Consider the following 14430-nt stretch of genomic DNA (forward strand, 5'->3'; position numbering starts at 1 on the left):
ATAGGAGGTTCTGCTACCATGGTCAGGAGCCCTCCTTGACCACGTGCACACACACTCACCCCTATGTTTACTATTCCTAGCTAGGGAATGCCAGTCTGTAACGCAGCTTGCCCTGGCGACTGCCCACTTTGTTCTTGTAAGTCGGTTCCGCCCTTTGGGTCGGGTTTTGGGAGCTAGGCAGAGCGCTGGTCCCCTGGGGACTACCACCTGCTAAGAGATTCCTGTGCAGCTCCAGGGCTCAGGCTTTTCCCACACCTTCTGCTCCCGGCTCCCTCTCAGGGGCGAAAAAAGGCCCCTCGGGCCCTCTTGCCCGGTCAGTCCGAAAGCCTGAGGGAGTCTTTGGGAGCCTGGCCGGCGCCGGGCAGGCCACAGCTCCCGGACTCGCGGCCACCCGTCGTCCGCCCCCCTCAGAGTGGGATTCTGGCCTCAGGCTCAGCCAGGGCCGGGGCGGAGCCGGCTGAGGGAGGCCCCGCCCCCCAGCCCGCCCCCGGCCCCGGGTGCGAATCCGGTGCCGGCGAGCGGCGGGAGATGCTGGAGGTTTGCGAGCCGAAGCGGCTGCAGCTGGCGCCGCGTCTGCCCCGCGTGCCCGGAGCGGATTCTGCCCGCCGCCCCCGGAGCCCTCGGCGCCCCACTGAACACGCGATCGCTTCCTCCGTGTGACCGACCGGCGCTGCAGGTGCGGGGCGGGCCGCGCTGGGGGGGCGCCCCCGAACGCACGTTCTGGGGGTCTTGGGGGATTGGGTCTCTGACTCAAGGTTCGGATCCTACAGCGCGCGGGGGCTCCTCGAGGGCTTGGGGTCCCAGCGGGGGCAGAACAGGCGGGATTTGCAAATCCGGGGGTCGGCGTGCGGGGTTAGGTTTAAAGTTCCCCGTCACCTCGGACGGCTCGGGGGTCCCAGGGGAAGCCTCTGAGACTCGGGTCCAGGCGAATCTCCCCTCCCTGCCCTCCCCACCCCCGCCCCCCGTCTCGCTGGGCTACTAATTGTGAAAACCTTAACCCTCGAACAATTTTGGTGCCCCAAGGGGGTAGGGGTCGAGGGCTGAGCCGACCCTCCTGACTCCCGGGGCCGCCTTCAACCCCTCCCAACTGCCCCTGGGTCCCCTTCCTCCCGCTAAGCAGTCACTAATTTCCATGACAACGGAGAGTTCTTTATGGGCGACAACCTGAAGGGGGCTGGGCGGGGCTGCCGCGGGGTGGGGGAGGAGGCTGCAAGCCCCTGGGGCCCAGCAGCCCCCTAGCCGAGATCCTGTTGTCTTGCCTAAACGTGGGGGCCAGCTGGGGGCTCGGGTCCCCGTCTCAACGCTGCGCGGTGGGGGTAGGGGACGCACATGTTTCAGCTGGGAGGTGCGGGGCTTGGTGCTCACACGTGTGCCTCCCGCATGTGTGTTGCTGTGCCAGCGGGGGCGAGTCAGCAGCGCTGGGGAAGGGGGTCACGGTGGCACCACGATGGGGAGCCGGGTCCGGGCTGGGGAAGTAGGGGAGTGGACAATGAACAAATGAATTTCTGCCTTCCCCCGCCTGTAATGCCTGGCAGAGACCCTAGGCTCTCCCAGCCCCCCATAGCTCTGCCAAACTGCTTTTGTCCGCACCCCCTAGACAGAGCCTGCTCTGCCAGGTTTCCTTGTGGGGAGTAGGGCCCTCTATCCTTCACCAGAAGCTTAGTCTGCAGCAGTCCAGCCCCTGTCCTGCTGCTCCACTCTGAAGCCCAGACTCCTGTGGCCCCCAGGACCACCCAGAGAGACCTGGTTCTCCCCCTCCCCCACCTCACCTTCCCAGTGGAGTTTTAGCCACCTGCTGGACCCCAGTTTCCTTAGCTGGGGAACTGGTGTCTCTCCTCACCTCTGTGTCAGTCTGGGTCCCGGGAGTGGGGCAGAGGTCTCTGCCTTTCTTTTACAGCATTTGGTGTGGACCCCCAGGTGCCAAAGGCTGCCTTTCCCATATCTGCTGCTGACCCTCCTCTCCAGCCCATGTTCTGGCTACCACTCACTGGCAGATGGTCAGTCCTTGCCTTGGGAGAAGGCTGCAGAGTCCATGATCTCTATCTTGGGAAACTGAGGCAGGGGGTTGGTGCTGTGCAGTTGTTTCTGGGTTGTTTAGGGTGCTGTTTCTGGCTCCTCCAACAGGATCCACTGTTGGAAAGGGGGACGGCTGCAACAGGAAATTAGGCTGAACTGCAAGAGGGGCCCAAGGGACCCAAGGCCTAGGGAGGACAGGGACAAGGGGGGGTGTGGCTGGGGAGTCTAGGCAGGGCTGGGCCGGCTGAGAGGAGGGGCTAGAAAGAGAAGCAGCCAGGTCTCTCAGCTTCATTTCCCCCACCGCACTTGTGCCCTCCACATGATGGACAGGCCTTACTTATCTAAGCTGCCTGATAACTGGGATAGGGGCTGTGGAATTGTTCTGAGGGGACTGCAACAGCTGACCTCTTCTCTCAGGCCACGGTTGTGCCTCCCACACCAAGTCCAATGCATTTCTGAGGCATACAGAAGGGTTCAGTGTCAAAGGTCCAGGAACCACGGGCAGCTCCTGGCCCAGGTGTTCAGAGCACATGGCTGTGGGGGACTTAGGGCTCTGCTGGACACCCATGGGCCCCTTCAGAACCCCCTGCCCACCTTCCCCTCCTGTGTCATTGTGCCTGTGTCCTTTTCATTGTCACCTCTTTGCTCCCCTTCCATCACAGTTTCTGCCTTTGTCCCTCTCCGTCCCTGCCCCTCTCTCTTTTCTAAGGTCTCTCAATTCACCCATCTCCCCTTCCTTGATGGGGCCAGGTCATAGAACCCATGGGGAAGGAGTCAGGCCAGTCTTAGGGGATTCTTGGACAAGGGGTTTGGCTAATACCTCTCCCATTCCCCTTCCCTTTGTTTCAAAACTTTCATCACCATAGCAGTCCCTTACTCTGGGGACTTCCCCTTCATTTCCCTCCTCCACTCACAGGGGAAACAGGGACCCAAGTGGATTTTTCTTTAGGGGTTCAAAGACTGGGATCTCCGGTGCCTAGGAGGAGCCAGTTGGCTCTTACCTCTGGCATGCCAAGTTCAAGGCTGAGCTTTCTGGACACAGCACTGGATTGTATGCCCACCACCGAGACTGGAGAGGCCCCCCTCTCCTTACTCCATCATTAGATGGGAGAGAGTCAACAGCAGAAATTGCGGATCGTGATTTGACTAGCACCTGCGGCCAGCCAGGGCAACTCCCCTGCCCCTGTCCCAGGGCAATGGGCTAGAAACTTGGTTCTGCCTCCTGACACCTCAGACCCTGAGAATGAAGTCTCTATTCCCTCTGCCCCCTGCCATCTTTACAGTGAGACCTCAGCTATGGGCCAGGCAAGGCTTGGGCCTAGGCATGTCCTTTGCAGTAGGAAACCCAGTCCCAGTCCCTGAGAGAAAAGGGCAGGGAAGAGGAGGGGGTACCTGAAGGCTGGTGTTCACAGCTGCCACTAAATCGGGAAGTGTTGCCCACAGTTGTTGGGAGGTAGCTGGAGGCCTCTTGGGCCCCTCCTGGCCTCCCAAGATTTACTCCACATGGGAGAAGACCAGGGCAACAGGAAACTTGTTTATGGCTCTGAATGGTGGGGCCTGAGCCACGATGACCCCAGTGGAGGAAGGGACAGGACTCCAATGCAGGACCGCAGGACCTCTGGAGCCAGACTTGCTTAAGGCTACAGCAGGGCCCCTAGGGGACCCTTTATTACCAGGCCACCAACAGGCAGAGGCTCCCTCAGGGTTGCCTGAGGCTCGATTGCCCAAAGCCCAGGGGTCAGACCCGAGGAGCAAGCAGTAACTGGGGAGCGCTTGGCCCTCAGGCACCCTTCGAGCCAGCTGGAGGGCACTGACAGTGCCAGGCTCTGCACTTCCCCCAAGCTCTCTCTGGACAGCCCCCCGTGCACACTGTTTCTCTGCAGAAAATGGAAGGAGCCATATCTCTAGGGAAACGGGCGCTATGGGATCATTTTACAAGATTTGTTGTGCCCTCCCATGTCCCAATGTGGACCCAAGGCACAGTCTGGGTCCTACGTGAATGGGAGGAGAGCTCTTCATTGTTGGGTATCGGGTTTGGGCTGTCTGAGCCGTGGGGTGAGAAGCAAACCCCTTTCTGCCTGGCCTTCCACTGTTCTTGAAGCTGTCCCTTGACTGCTCCTCCCAGCTTTGGGGCCAGGGCCCCCTTTGTTGCCAGCAGGTGCCAGGGGCTTGGTGCGTCCACCAGCAGCCTCCCAGGCAGCAGCAGTGGGTAGCAGATGGGGGAGTGGGTGAGGATGGAGGGGACCCCTTTTCTCCTTTCTTTGCCCTGGGGCTAGGTTGGGGGTGGAGACAGATGAGTGCATTAGACTGGTGAGCAGAAGCGGTACTGGCGGCAATCAGGGGCCCCATGGTAGGGGGAGAGGCAGATCTGCCCCCTCCCAAGCCATGCATTTTTGAGGTTTTAGGACAGGGATCCAGGCTGATGTGACTGTGAGCAGAGGCCTGGATTTCAGTGGTGGGAGACAGACTGCAAGACCAACCCTGGGATCTTGTGGGCACAAGTGCATATGCATGGCCGCGGGCAAGATCAGGCATGGGCATAGACAAAACCTCCCCCGCCACGCGGCAGAGCAAGGAGCTGGTGGAGCTGGGGTGGGGGGGAGGTGGAGCTTGTGGAAAGGTATCTCAGAGAAGGGCCGTTTTGAGTCGGGAACATCAGGATCATTTTAGAGGATTTGTTGCGCCAACAGCCTTATAATGTCAGAAATCACAATGAAAGAGGAAACAGATTAAGCCCTTGTCTGGACACCTAGCTCATGTGGAGGCTGCTTCGCAGGGAGGCCAAGGTGGGCAGGGCTGTCGCCAGGGCCCACGCTCCCTGCCACTGAATGGACACAGCTGAGCTGGCGAGTCACCTGTTGTTGGATTTTAGGTAGTTGCTGATTTTTTTTTTTTACGTTATAAATAACTCTGCCGTGACAAATAGGATACTGATGGAGGCTTTGGGGGAAGGGCATTCCTGCCACCAGGAATGGTGTAAGCAAAGCAACAGGGCTGAGACATAGGTTCCTCCCAGCTTCCTGCACCCCCCATACCCACCCCCCCTACCAACGCAGGCTAAGGTACCACCCTCCCGCCCGGTAAGCGGTCCTTGGATTCTAGCCTGGAAAGGGAATGGCCGTGCCTTAGAGCCATTGAGGGACTGTTATGGACCCCCTCCCCCAGATTGTTAGGGCATAGAGATGGGTGGCCGGCAGTGGTGGGTGGCTGTGCCTCTGCTCTCAGCTGTGAGTGTGGGATTCCAGCCACATGCTCCTCTCCGGCAGACGCAGGAGCAGGGCTGTGACCATGGTGGCAAAGACACGCAGTCGGGGACGATCTTCAAAGCTTCTCTTGTTTGCCTCTGCAGTGCCTCACAAGATGGCTTAAGCCCTGGCTTAAATCACACCGATGAAATGCATTTGCGCTCCCTGAGCCCAAACAACCCAGAGGAGGGAATGATGGAATTTGTTCCTTAATCCTGAAGGCAGATTTGAGGCAAAACTTCAGGGAATATGACCCCTGGGAAGTGGGTGGCCTCCGCTTGAGAGGAAACCGGCAAAAGCCAGTGTTGGCCACGGGGCTCGTGCGGGTCCTGGCCTTTGACCCCAGCTGGCAGAGTGGCTGTGACCCAAGCTGCTACCTCTGGGGATGGCTTCCTCCCCTCTCCATTTAGCTGGGAGTGACTCCAGGTAGAGGAGCGGCTAGGTGGTCAAGGCCACAGGCCGGGCCCAGTGCACAGCCAGCGCTCCTCTGTGGAGAGAATATGCACAGTCAGCAGAGGCCGAGCAGTGTGCAGGCGGCCTTAGTGCAGAGCTGTGCCGTGGCCCCAGAGTCACATTGACTGGGCGTTATGGAGGTCCAGACACTGTCACCAGCTTTCCTCCTAAAGTTGACCTCCAGCAAGAGCTGTGAGTACCCTTTTTTTGGGGTGCTGGGAGACAGGCCCCCCAGCACCACATGAGAGGATGGAGTGAGCAGCATTTCAGACCCACGGGTTTCGTGCCCAAGGTGCCAGAGTGCCTGCCTTTGTGCCTGGAACACCCACCTCTGACCAGGGACCTGTGCACTGGGCCTGACTGGCCAGGTCTCCTGTAGGCCCCAGCACCGAGGCACTGGCAAGCTTGTCTAGCTTTTCCAGACCGTTACTCCGGCATGCCTCCTGGAAGATCCTTCCTCTAAGGCCCAGCCCTGATGCCATTTTTTCCTCAAAACCTTGCCTCACTTCCACCCAAATGGGGGTTCTCTTTCTGAGGAAACTCTCCAAGCACTAAGCCTAAATACAACATTTATTAAATCAATAAAGGTAATTGTAGTAAAAATTCTTTATTTTTTTAAAAGATTTTATTTATTTATTTGACAGAGAGAGATCACAAGTAAGCAGAGAGGCAGGCAGAGAGAGGAGGAAGCAGGCTCCCTGCGGAGCAGAGAGCCTGATGCGGGGCTCGATCCCAGGACCCTGGGATCATGACCCGAGCCGAAGACAGAGGCTTTAACCCACTGAGCCACCCAGGCGCCCCGTAAAAATTCTTTTTTTTCCTTAAAGATTTTATTTATATGAGAGAGGGAGAGAGAGCTTGAGCGCAAGGGAGAAAGCGGAAAGCAGTCAGAGGCAGAGGACAGAGGGAGAAGCAGATACCCTGCTAAGCAGAGAGCCTGGCACGGGGCTCAATCCCAGGACCCTGGCTGGGGTCACAACCAGAGCTGAAGGCTGATGCTTAAATGACTGAGCCACCCAGATGCCCCTGTAGAAAAAATTCTAACAGAAAAGTAATAAAAGATATAAATCTGCCCCTCTAACACCTAATTCCTTGCCCCAGAGAGCACTCTGATTTCCTTAGATGTCTTTCCAGAATTGAGTCTGTGAGTATAGTATACACTGGTATATAAACTTTTAAAAATTTACCCAAATAGCAGCACCCTTGACCCATCATTGTGTTCCTTACTTTTCCATTTAACATCTCAGAAACTGTCCGACCGCAGCACATTTTGCTACTATATTCTTTGTAATAACTACCAAGTATTCTTTCATACGGATGGCCGTAATTTTTTTGAAAGATTTTATTTATTCATTAGAGAGAGCACGAGCTGGAGGGGCTAAGGAGAGGGAGTGAGAATGCCAAGGAGACTGCGCTGAGCACGGAGCCCAACTCAAGGGCTTGATCCCATGACCCTGAGATCATGACTTGAGCCAAAACCTAGAGTTGAACATTTAAGTGACTGAGCCATCCAAGTGCCCCAGGATGGCCATGATTTTTATTAACATTTTAAAATTGTGAAATATGGGGCGCCTGGGTGGCTCAGTTGTTAAGCATCTGCCTTTGGCTCAGGTCATAATCCCAGGCTTCTGGGATTGAGCCCTGCATCAGGCTCCCTGTTCAGCATGGAAGCCTGCTTCTCCCTCCCCCACTCCCCTGCTTGTGTTCCCTCTCTCACTCTGTCTCTTTATATCAAATCAATAAAAATCCTTTAAAAAAATAAAATTGTGAAATATAACAACAATCTAAAAATGTGCCCTCACCTTGTATGTACATTTTTACTAATTATTATAAAACAGACACCTGTGAAACCACCACTCAGGTTCAGAAACCAGCCCTCCAGAATCTCCCCATGTCCTGACTCAATCCCAATTGCTCTCTTTCCAGAAGGACTTGTGGTACTTACTTCCTAGCCTTTTTTTTTTTTTTTTTTTTAATAGTTTCACCACTGGGCCCCTGGGTGGCTCAGTGGGTTAAGCCTCTGCCTTTGGCTCAGGTCATAATCTCAGGGTCCTGGGATCGAGCCCTGCAATCGGGCTCTCTGCTGGGCGGGGAGCCTGCTTCCTCCTCTCTCTCTGCCTACTTCTCAGCCTACTTGTGATCTCTCTTTCTCTCTGTCAAATAAATGAATGAAATCTTAAAAAAAAAAAAAAAGTTTCACCAGAATGTTTGTATACACCTGTACACAGTACAGGTTAGTTCTGCATGTTTTGAACTCTATAAGTGATAGGATCATACCCTGTGTACTCTTTTGTGTCTTTTTCACTCGATGCTATGTTGACGAGATCCACCGCGTGATCGGGTAGATCTGTAGCTCCTTCATTTCCATTGCTGTGTTAATATTCCGTTGTGTGACTGTGCCATGTTACATCCTGCTGCTGGTGGCTCTGAGGGCCGTTTCCAGTTAGGGACAATGACGACTGTTGCCACTATGAGTGCTCCTGTCTGAGTGGCCTGCTGCTTCAATGTGTATATTTCTGTAGAGCCTAGATTTTGCAGTGCAAATGCTGGTTTGAGGGGGCACGGTCAACTTTATCGGTTTGACCAAAGTGTTTGCCAAAGGAGAGACTTGGCCGCCGCCAGCCGCGCTCATGTTCTCCGCGTCGTTGCCAACACTTGGTATCTTCAGACTTTCAGAGGTGGCTATCTGCTTGGCGGGTGGTTGTAGCCCCTTCAGCTGGGTAAGAGCTGAAATGTACGGAAATCATTTGGCGAATGTTTTTGTTGTTGTTGTTGAATGCATACAGTACAAAATGATTCCGTGCTATGGCAGCTTAATATGTTTTTCCTAAGTGGGGGCTGCTGTAACTCAGGCAGCTGAGCCGACTGGTAAGACCCATGACCAGAAAAGCAGTGATGGGTGCCTGACCAGCCTCTAGCCCTTTCTAGTGCAGTCTCTGCCCCTTGCTTGGCCTGAGCCAGGCTGGGGTTTCCCAGGGGCATCCTCTGTGTTTCGGGGAGAAGCTTCCATGTTGTGGTTCTGCTGAGCCAGCCTCAATCCTGCCTGCAGCTCCGAGCCCGGCAATGCCGTTTGGGTGTGTGACTCTGGGCGACAAGAAGAACTATAACCAGCCGTCGGAGGTGACTGACAGATATGATTTGGGACAGGTCATCAAGACGTGAGTGCTGGATCTGGTGGTCGAGGATGGGTGGGCAAGGGCTGGTGAGAGGGGAGCAGAGGGCAGCCCACCCTGGGGCCGGGGCTGAGTGGGGTGCTTGCCGGCTGCAGTGAGGAGTTCTGTGAGATCTTCCGGGCCAAGGACAAGACGACAGGCAAGCTGCACACCTGCAAGAAGTTCCAGAAGCGGGACGGCCGCAAGGTGCGGAAGGCAGCCAAGAACGAGATAGGCATCCTCAAGATGTGAGTGTGAGGCTTAGGGGTGGGGGGGGGCCATATGAGGTAGCAGAGAAGGGTTGCAAGGGCAGGTGGCCTCAAGCAGTACCAGCCTCTGGCCAGTTCGCCATGGCCCACAGTGGAGGTAGAGCCTCTCAGGGGTTTGCCCAGCCCTAAGAGAGAGGTTGGCCCCTCTCCCTGTTGCCAGGGTGAAGCATCCCAACATCCTACAGTTGGTGGATGTGTTTGTGACCCGTAAGGAGTACTTCATCTTCCTGGAGCTGTGAGTGTGGGCCTGGGGTCCCAGGATTCCTCAGTCCCTGGGGCCTTTATCTCCTCTGCCCTCTGCAACCAGGGAAAGCCCCCTTTGCAGACCCTTGGGGTCCTGGGTCCCTGTGCCTTGCCCAGCCGGCTCCCTGGTGTAGGCAGCCTGCCCGAGTACTCCTGCCCCACCCCCGATCCTGCCCACGCCGGGCTCAGGGGCTGGTGTCCCTCAGGGCCACGGGGAGGGAGGTGTTTGACTGGATCCTGGACCAGGGTTACTACTCGGAGCGAGACACGAGCAACGTGGTGCGGCAGGTCCTGGAGGCCGTGGCCTACTTGCACTCACTCAAGATCGTGCACAGGAACCTCAAGGTGAGGCCAGGGACTGGGTGTGAGGGCAGACATCCTTGAGGGGCAGGTGGGCAGCACCTTGGGGTCTTTGTCTAGCTTCTGGGGTCCTCACGGAGTCTTTCCCTGCCCACCTCCATGTCATTCCTGCCCGGAGCAGCTGGAGAACCTGGTTTACTACAATCGGCTGAAGAACTCAAAGATCGTCATCAGTGACTTCCACTTGGCTAAGCTAGAGAATGGCCTCATCAAGGAGCCCTGTGGGACTCCCGAGTACCTGGGCAAGCAGGGGGTGGGGCAGGGGCAGTGTGGGAGACAGCCTTCAAGGAGTGGCTCTGGGTGGGGCGGGGGATGGGACTGAGGAAGTCTCTAGCCCAGGAAGTGGGTGTGAGTGGTCCCAGGCCTCGCCAGGCCTGATACTGACCAGCCGGTGGACGCTGTGTTTGCAGCCCCGGAGGTGGTAGGGCGGCAGCGGTATGGACGCCCTGTGGACTGCTGGGCCATTGGAGTCATCATGTACATCCTGTGAGTGAATGGGCAGGCACCCAGGCTTTCAGTCAGGCCGGTGGGGTCCTGTGCCCATGGCCTTCCTGGGTGAACCTGCCCTTTGACTCTCATGCAGGCTTTCAGGGAACCCACCCTTCTACGAGGAGGTAGAGGAAGATGACTATGAGAACCACGACAAGAACCTCTTCCGCAAGATCCTGGCTGGCGACTATGAATTTGACTCTCCATATTGGGATGATATTTCACAGGCGGGTGAGGAGGTGCCCAGCGTGTGGGTAAAGGGAAGGGTTGGTGTGGGGGACCTGCTCTCAGTCTTCTCTGCCGGACTCTGCTCCTACCTCCCAGCCCATTCATCACCCCTAGACAGTGAGACGAGGTGCGCATGCCTAGCCTCTCCCTGGCTTTGTCCCCAGCCAAAGACCTGGTAACAAGGCTGATGGAGGTGGAGCAAGACCAGCGCATCACCGCAGAAGAGGCCATCTCCCATGAGTGGTGAGCAGGGCCCATGGAGGACAGAAGGAGAGGCCAGGTTTCCCTTGGCCTCTGTCCTCCTTGCATCTAGTAGCCCCCATCCATGAGGCTTTGAGTAGGGGCTGGGGGTGCCCAGAACTTGGGCCCAGCCCAGAGGACCTGCCTGGTAACCTCTGGATCTTAAGAGAAGAGGGCTGGGCAATTTCCATGAAGGCCTCTACCCCCTCAGATCCAGATGCACTTGCACCCTTTCTAGGATTTCTGGCAATGCTGCTTCTGACAAGAACATCAAGGATGGGGTCTGTGCCCAGATTGAAAAGAACTTTGCCAGGGCTAAGTGGAAGGTAAGACTTGGATGACTCCCTTTCCTGGACTGATCCCAAGAGCTCCTTCTGGCACACACAGTGTCTTACTTGTATCACACCCCTGCAGCCACACAAAAGCATTTCTTCAGCCATCGGTTGTGGTTGTAGCCACTGTCACTGCCTTAAGTGGGTGTGTGAACAGCTGGGTCCCTGGCCTGCTCCCCTGGGGTAGTCTGAGGCTTTGGCTCAGAAAGATCTGGCTTTGACTCTTGCCAAGGAACAGATCTGGCTTCTGTAAGCCTCACTCCGGGCCTCTCTCCGCTGCCCTCCTTTCAGAAGGCTGTCCGAGTGACCACCCTCATGAAGCGGCTCCGCGCACCGGAGCAGTCCGGCACAGCGACAGCCCAGTCCGCCCCAGCCACAGACACTGCCGCCGCTGGTGCTGCAGGTGGGGTCGCAGCTGCAAGTGGGGCTGCCCCAGCCCTTGGGGGCAGTGCCACCTCAGCCATAGCGGGTGCTGCTGCTCTTGCCACAAAGAGCGATGATATAGGCCCCGCAGACCGTAGTGCCACCCCAGCCACCGATGGCAGTGTCACCCCAGCCACCGACGGCAGTGTCACCCCAGCCACCGACGGGAGCATCACCCCAGCCACCGATGGGAGCATCACCCCAGCCACTGATAGGAGTGTTACTCCAGCCACTGATGGGAGAGCCACACCAGCCACGGAAGAGAGCACCATGCCCACCACCCAAAGCAGTGTCACACCAGCCACCAAGGCAGCTGCCACCCCTGAGCCGGCTTTGGCCCAGCCGGACAGCACAGCCCCTGGGGGCACAACAGGCCAGGCCCCGCCCTCTAGTAAAGGGGAAGAGGCTGCTGGCTTTGCCCAGGAGTCTCGGAGGGAGGAGACCAGCTGAGTGAGCAGGCTGGTGTGGGATAGGGGGCGGGCAGGAGGGTGGGAGAGTGGATGAGGGGCTTCTCACTGTACATAAGAGTCACTGGCATGATGCCCTTGCTCCCTCCTGCCCCTGCCTCCCAGTGTGGGGCATGTCTGGGGGCCACGGGAGAGCAGTCTCATCTCCTGTGTGTATGTGCGTGAGTGGTGGGCAGGCCAGAGGCAGGACCGGCCCCAGCCCCTGCATGGATTCCTTGTGGCTTTTCTGTCTTTCGCTAGCTTCACCAGTTTCTGTTCCTTGCGGGATGCTGCTCTAGGGATATTCAGGAGGTCCCTGTTCCCTTTCCCCTTCCTTTTTTGCCTCATGATTTCCCCAGGCAGGCCCTGCAGGCCCCATCCTCTCCCAGGCCCTAAACTTGGGTGGCCTTGCCCTGAGAGCTGGTCCTCCAGCGAGGCCCTGTCAGCGGTCTTAGGCTCCTGCACATGAAGGTATGTGCCTGTGGTATGTGGGCTGCTCTAAGAACGGACACAGGCTGGTAGAGAGAATGTATAAATCTAGGGCAGTGTACTTTAAGACAAAGACTGGTCGCATGGTGGGGGGCACTCCTTGGTAGCTTTGGGGGTCCTCAGAAGTGAAAGAGAATGAGTAGGGGGGTAGAAAAGTCCACCTTTGTTCCTGGAAATTTCCCACCAATACCCTTGTGCTATTTCCTGCCCTCCTGGGTTCTGCAGTGGGTTGCCCTGTGCCCTGAGCTTCATAAGCCAGTCAGGGGAAGAAGGAACAGTTCAGGATGTGAGAACAATGAAAACCGGGAAGGCAGTGTGCAGGCCCAGTACCTAGTGCACTGGCCTAGCTGGGTCCTTACCCTGAGCCAGACAGGGAGGGCTGATACCCCTTGGCTCTTCTTTGTTGGTGTTGGTGTCCCTCAGGCTACGGCTACGGTCGTCTCCATCCCAGGGGGCCTGCTGCATGGCAGTGTCCTATAGTCTGATTTGGGGGTTTGCCCTTCACAGGGGCAAATTTCTGCTCTCCTAATTCAAAAATAAAAGAGGAACTTCCCCCTTCCCCCCATGTCTGTGACCCATTTCCCCTTCTGTCAGGGCTTAGAGCGAGAGGCCCAGGTGCCTCTGAGCTATGCTGAGTTGCATTTCCTGGGATGAGAAAGTGGAATAAGGCTCCCCAGTTTTCCTGATGGAGGCTCCTGGCAGGTGCCCTTTGTCAGACCCCACCACAGCTTGGGCAGGCAGCCACACTGGTCCTGGCCTTCGCTCGGCACTCCAGTGGCAGTCCTGCCCTCCTCCCTGCATGCCTGTGGGTCTGCTCTGGTGTATGAAGGTTGGTAGGCTAACTGTGTGCCTGCTGAACCTGGCAAATAAATGTCACCCTGCCAAAGCCTCTGGCCATCCTCTTGCCTTTGCTTCCTCTGTCTTACTGGGGAGGGGCCTCTGAAAGGCAATGGGGAGGGAAGAGGCTGGGAGCAGGTTCACAGGTCTGCTAAGTGCCATGAGGATTGCTTAGGCTGAGAGTACAGATCATTCTTTACCACTGTGTGTGTTCCTTGATTGTGGTGGCGGGTCCTCTGGACTCCAGAAATCCACGTGGGTGGTGGCCCCTGACCTGGGCTTGTGCCAAGGAAAAATCTCTGGACTGCTGTTCTGACAAGTCCTATTGAACAAGGAGCCCTTGTCTTAACTTAGGCATACAACTGAATCTCACCACGAACCAGCCACCATAGGGAGAGACCTTGCCCATAGCCAAAGTGGGCTTCCTTGGGTTGGGGAGAGGGTGCACGGTGGGCGGTGCGCAAAGGTTCTTTGCTGCCGTTTGTGTCAATTCCTCCCCCTTGTGAAGAATGCCTGTGCTTTCCACATAGGCCCAAAGAACTTCACTCTGGGTCTACTTTAGGTGGAAAAAATCAGCTTTAGATCATGGGGCTCTACATAAGGTTTCTTTTCTGTGGAGAAAGTAGTAATGCTGCTAAAAATTGTTAAGCATGAAAACTTCCAGGAAGACTTGTTCCAGTCCTGACTGGTCCAGGTGAATTCACCAGGGATGCTGCTCTTTCTCAGGGAGGACCCCAAAGATAACTTCTCTGATGTGGGAATCAATAAAAGGGTTTGTTAGTCCCTGGTCTATGAAGCATCTGGGTCTTCAACATTCTAACCCCACTACGGTCCAGAGGCATGCTGATCCTCCTGGGAGTTAAGAGCTGAAGTCCGGGTACTGGCCCTGCCGCCTCCAAACTTAGGGGTCATCATGCCTTGCTTGGATAAAGCCAGATTAAGCTCATGGTGTCCTGAGGGGTTAGAACTTGTGTGCATCTTTCTAGGACCACTCAGAGCTGAGGGCTGAGAGGGTGGGGTATTCTTTTAGTCTGTGGGAACAATGGGCTTACGGGCGTACGGCCGGGCATTGCCCGGAGCCCAGGAGACCGCTCTCCATCGGGACAACCGTCCCATTTCCCTACGGCTTCGGTCTTCTCGACTCTCCCGAGGTGCAGAGAAGCCTGCCCTGATAGAACAGGGCTGAGGAGCCCGTGCCCGGCGCGCTT

At 56.6% G+C, this 14430-nt stretch overlaps 1 protein-coding gene across 1 annotated transcript; it reads left to right on the forward strand.

Moving 5' to 3' along the window:
- The first annotated feature begins 483 nt into the window (after positions 1-483).
- Positions 484-13271, forward strand: CAMKV (CaM kinase like vesicle associated). The gene is made up of 11 exons (XM_082703105.1): positions 484-676; positions 8764-8872; positions 8983-9114; positions 9296-9370; positions 9585-9723; positions 9860-9980; positions 10149-10224; positions 10322-10458; positions 10620-10698; positions 10934-11021; positions 11319-13271. The coding sequence occupies exons 2-11, from the start codon at positions 8778-8780 to the stop codon at positions 11898-11900; spliced, it is 1524 nt and encodes a 507-aa protein (XP_082559231.1). The 5' UTR covers positions 484-676; positions 8764-8777; the 3' UTR covers positions 11901-13271.
- The last annotated feature ends 1159 nt before the right edge of the window (positions 13272-14430 follow it).

This window comes from Mustela nivalis, assembly GCF_964662115.1.
Source record: "Mustela nivalis genome assembly, chromosome: 1".
NCBI lineage: Eukaryota > Metazoa > Chordata > Mammalia > Carnivora > Mustelidae > Mustela > Mustela nivalis.

What these genes read in the sequence shown, in the direction of transcription:
- CAMKV (XM_082703105.1), top strand. Translation starts at nt 8,778, where the DNA reads ATGCCGTTTGGGTGTGTGACTCTGGGCGACAAGAAGAACTATAACCAG. An exon ending in GGATGATATTTCACAGGCGG is followed by an intron (nt 10,459 to 10,619) that starts GTGAGGAGGTGC and finishes CTTTGTCCCCAG; the next exon opens with CCAAAGACCTGGTAACAAGG. An exon ending in GAGGCCATCTCCCATGAGTG is followed by an intron (nt 10,699 to 10,933) that starts GTGAGCAGGGCC and finishes CACCCTTTCTAG; the next exon opens with GATTTCTGGCAATGCTGCTT.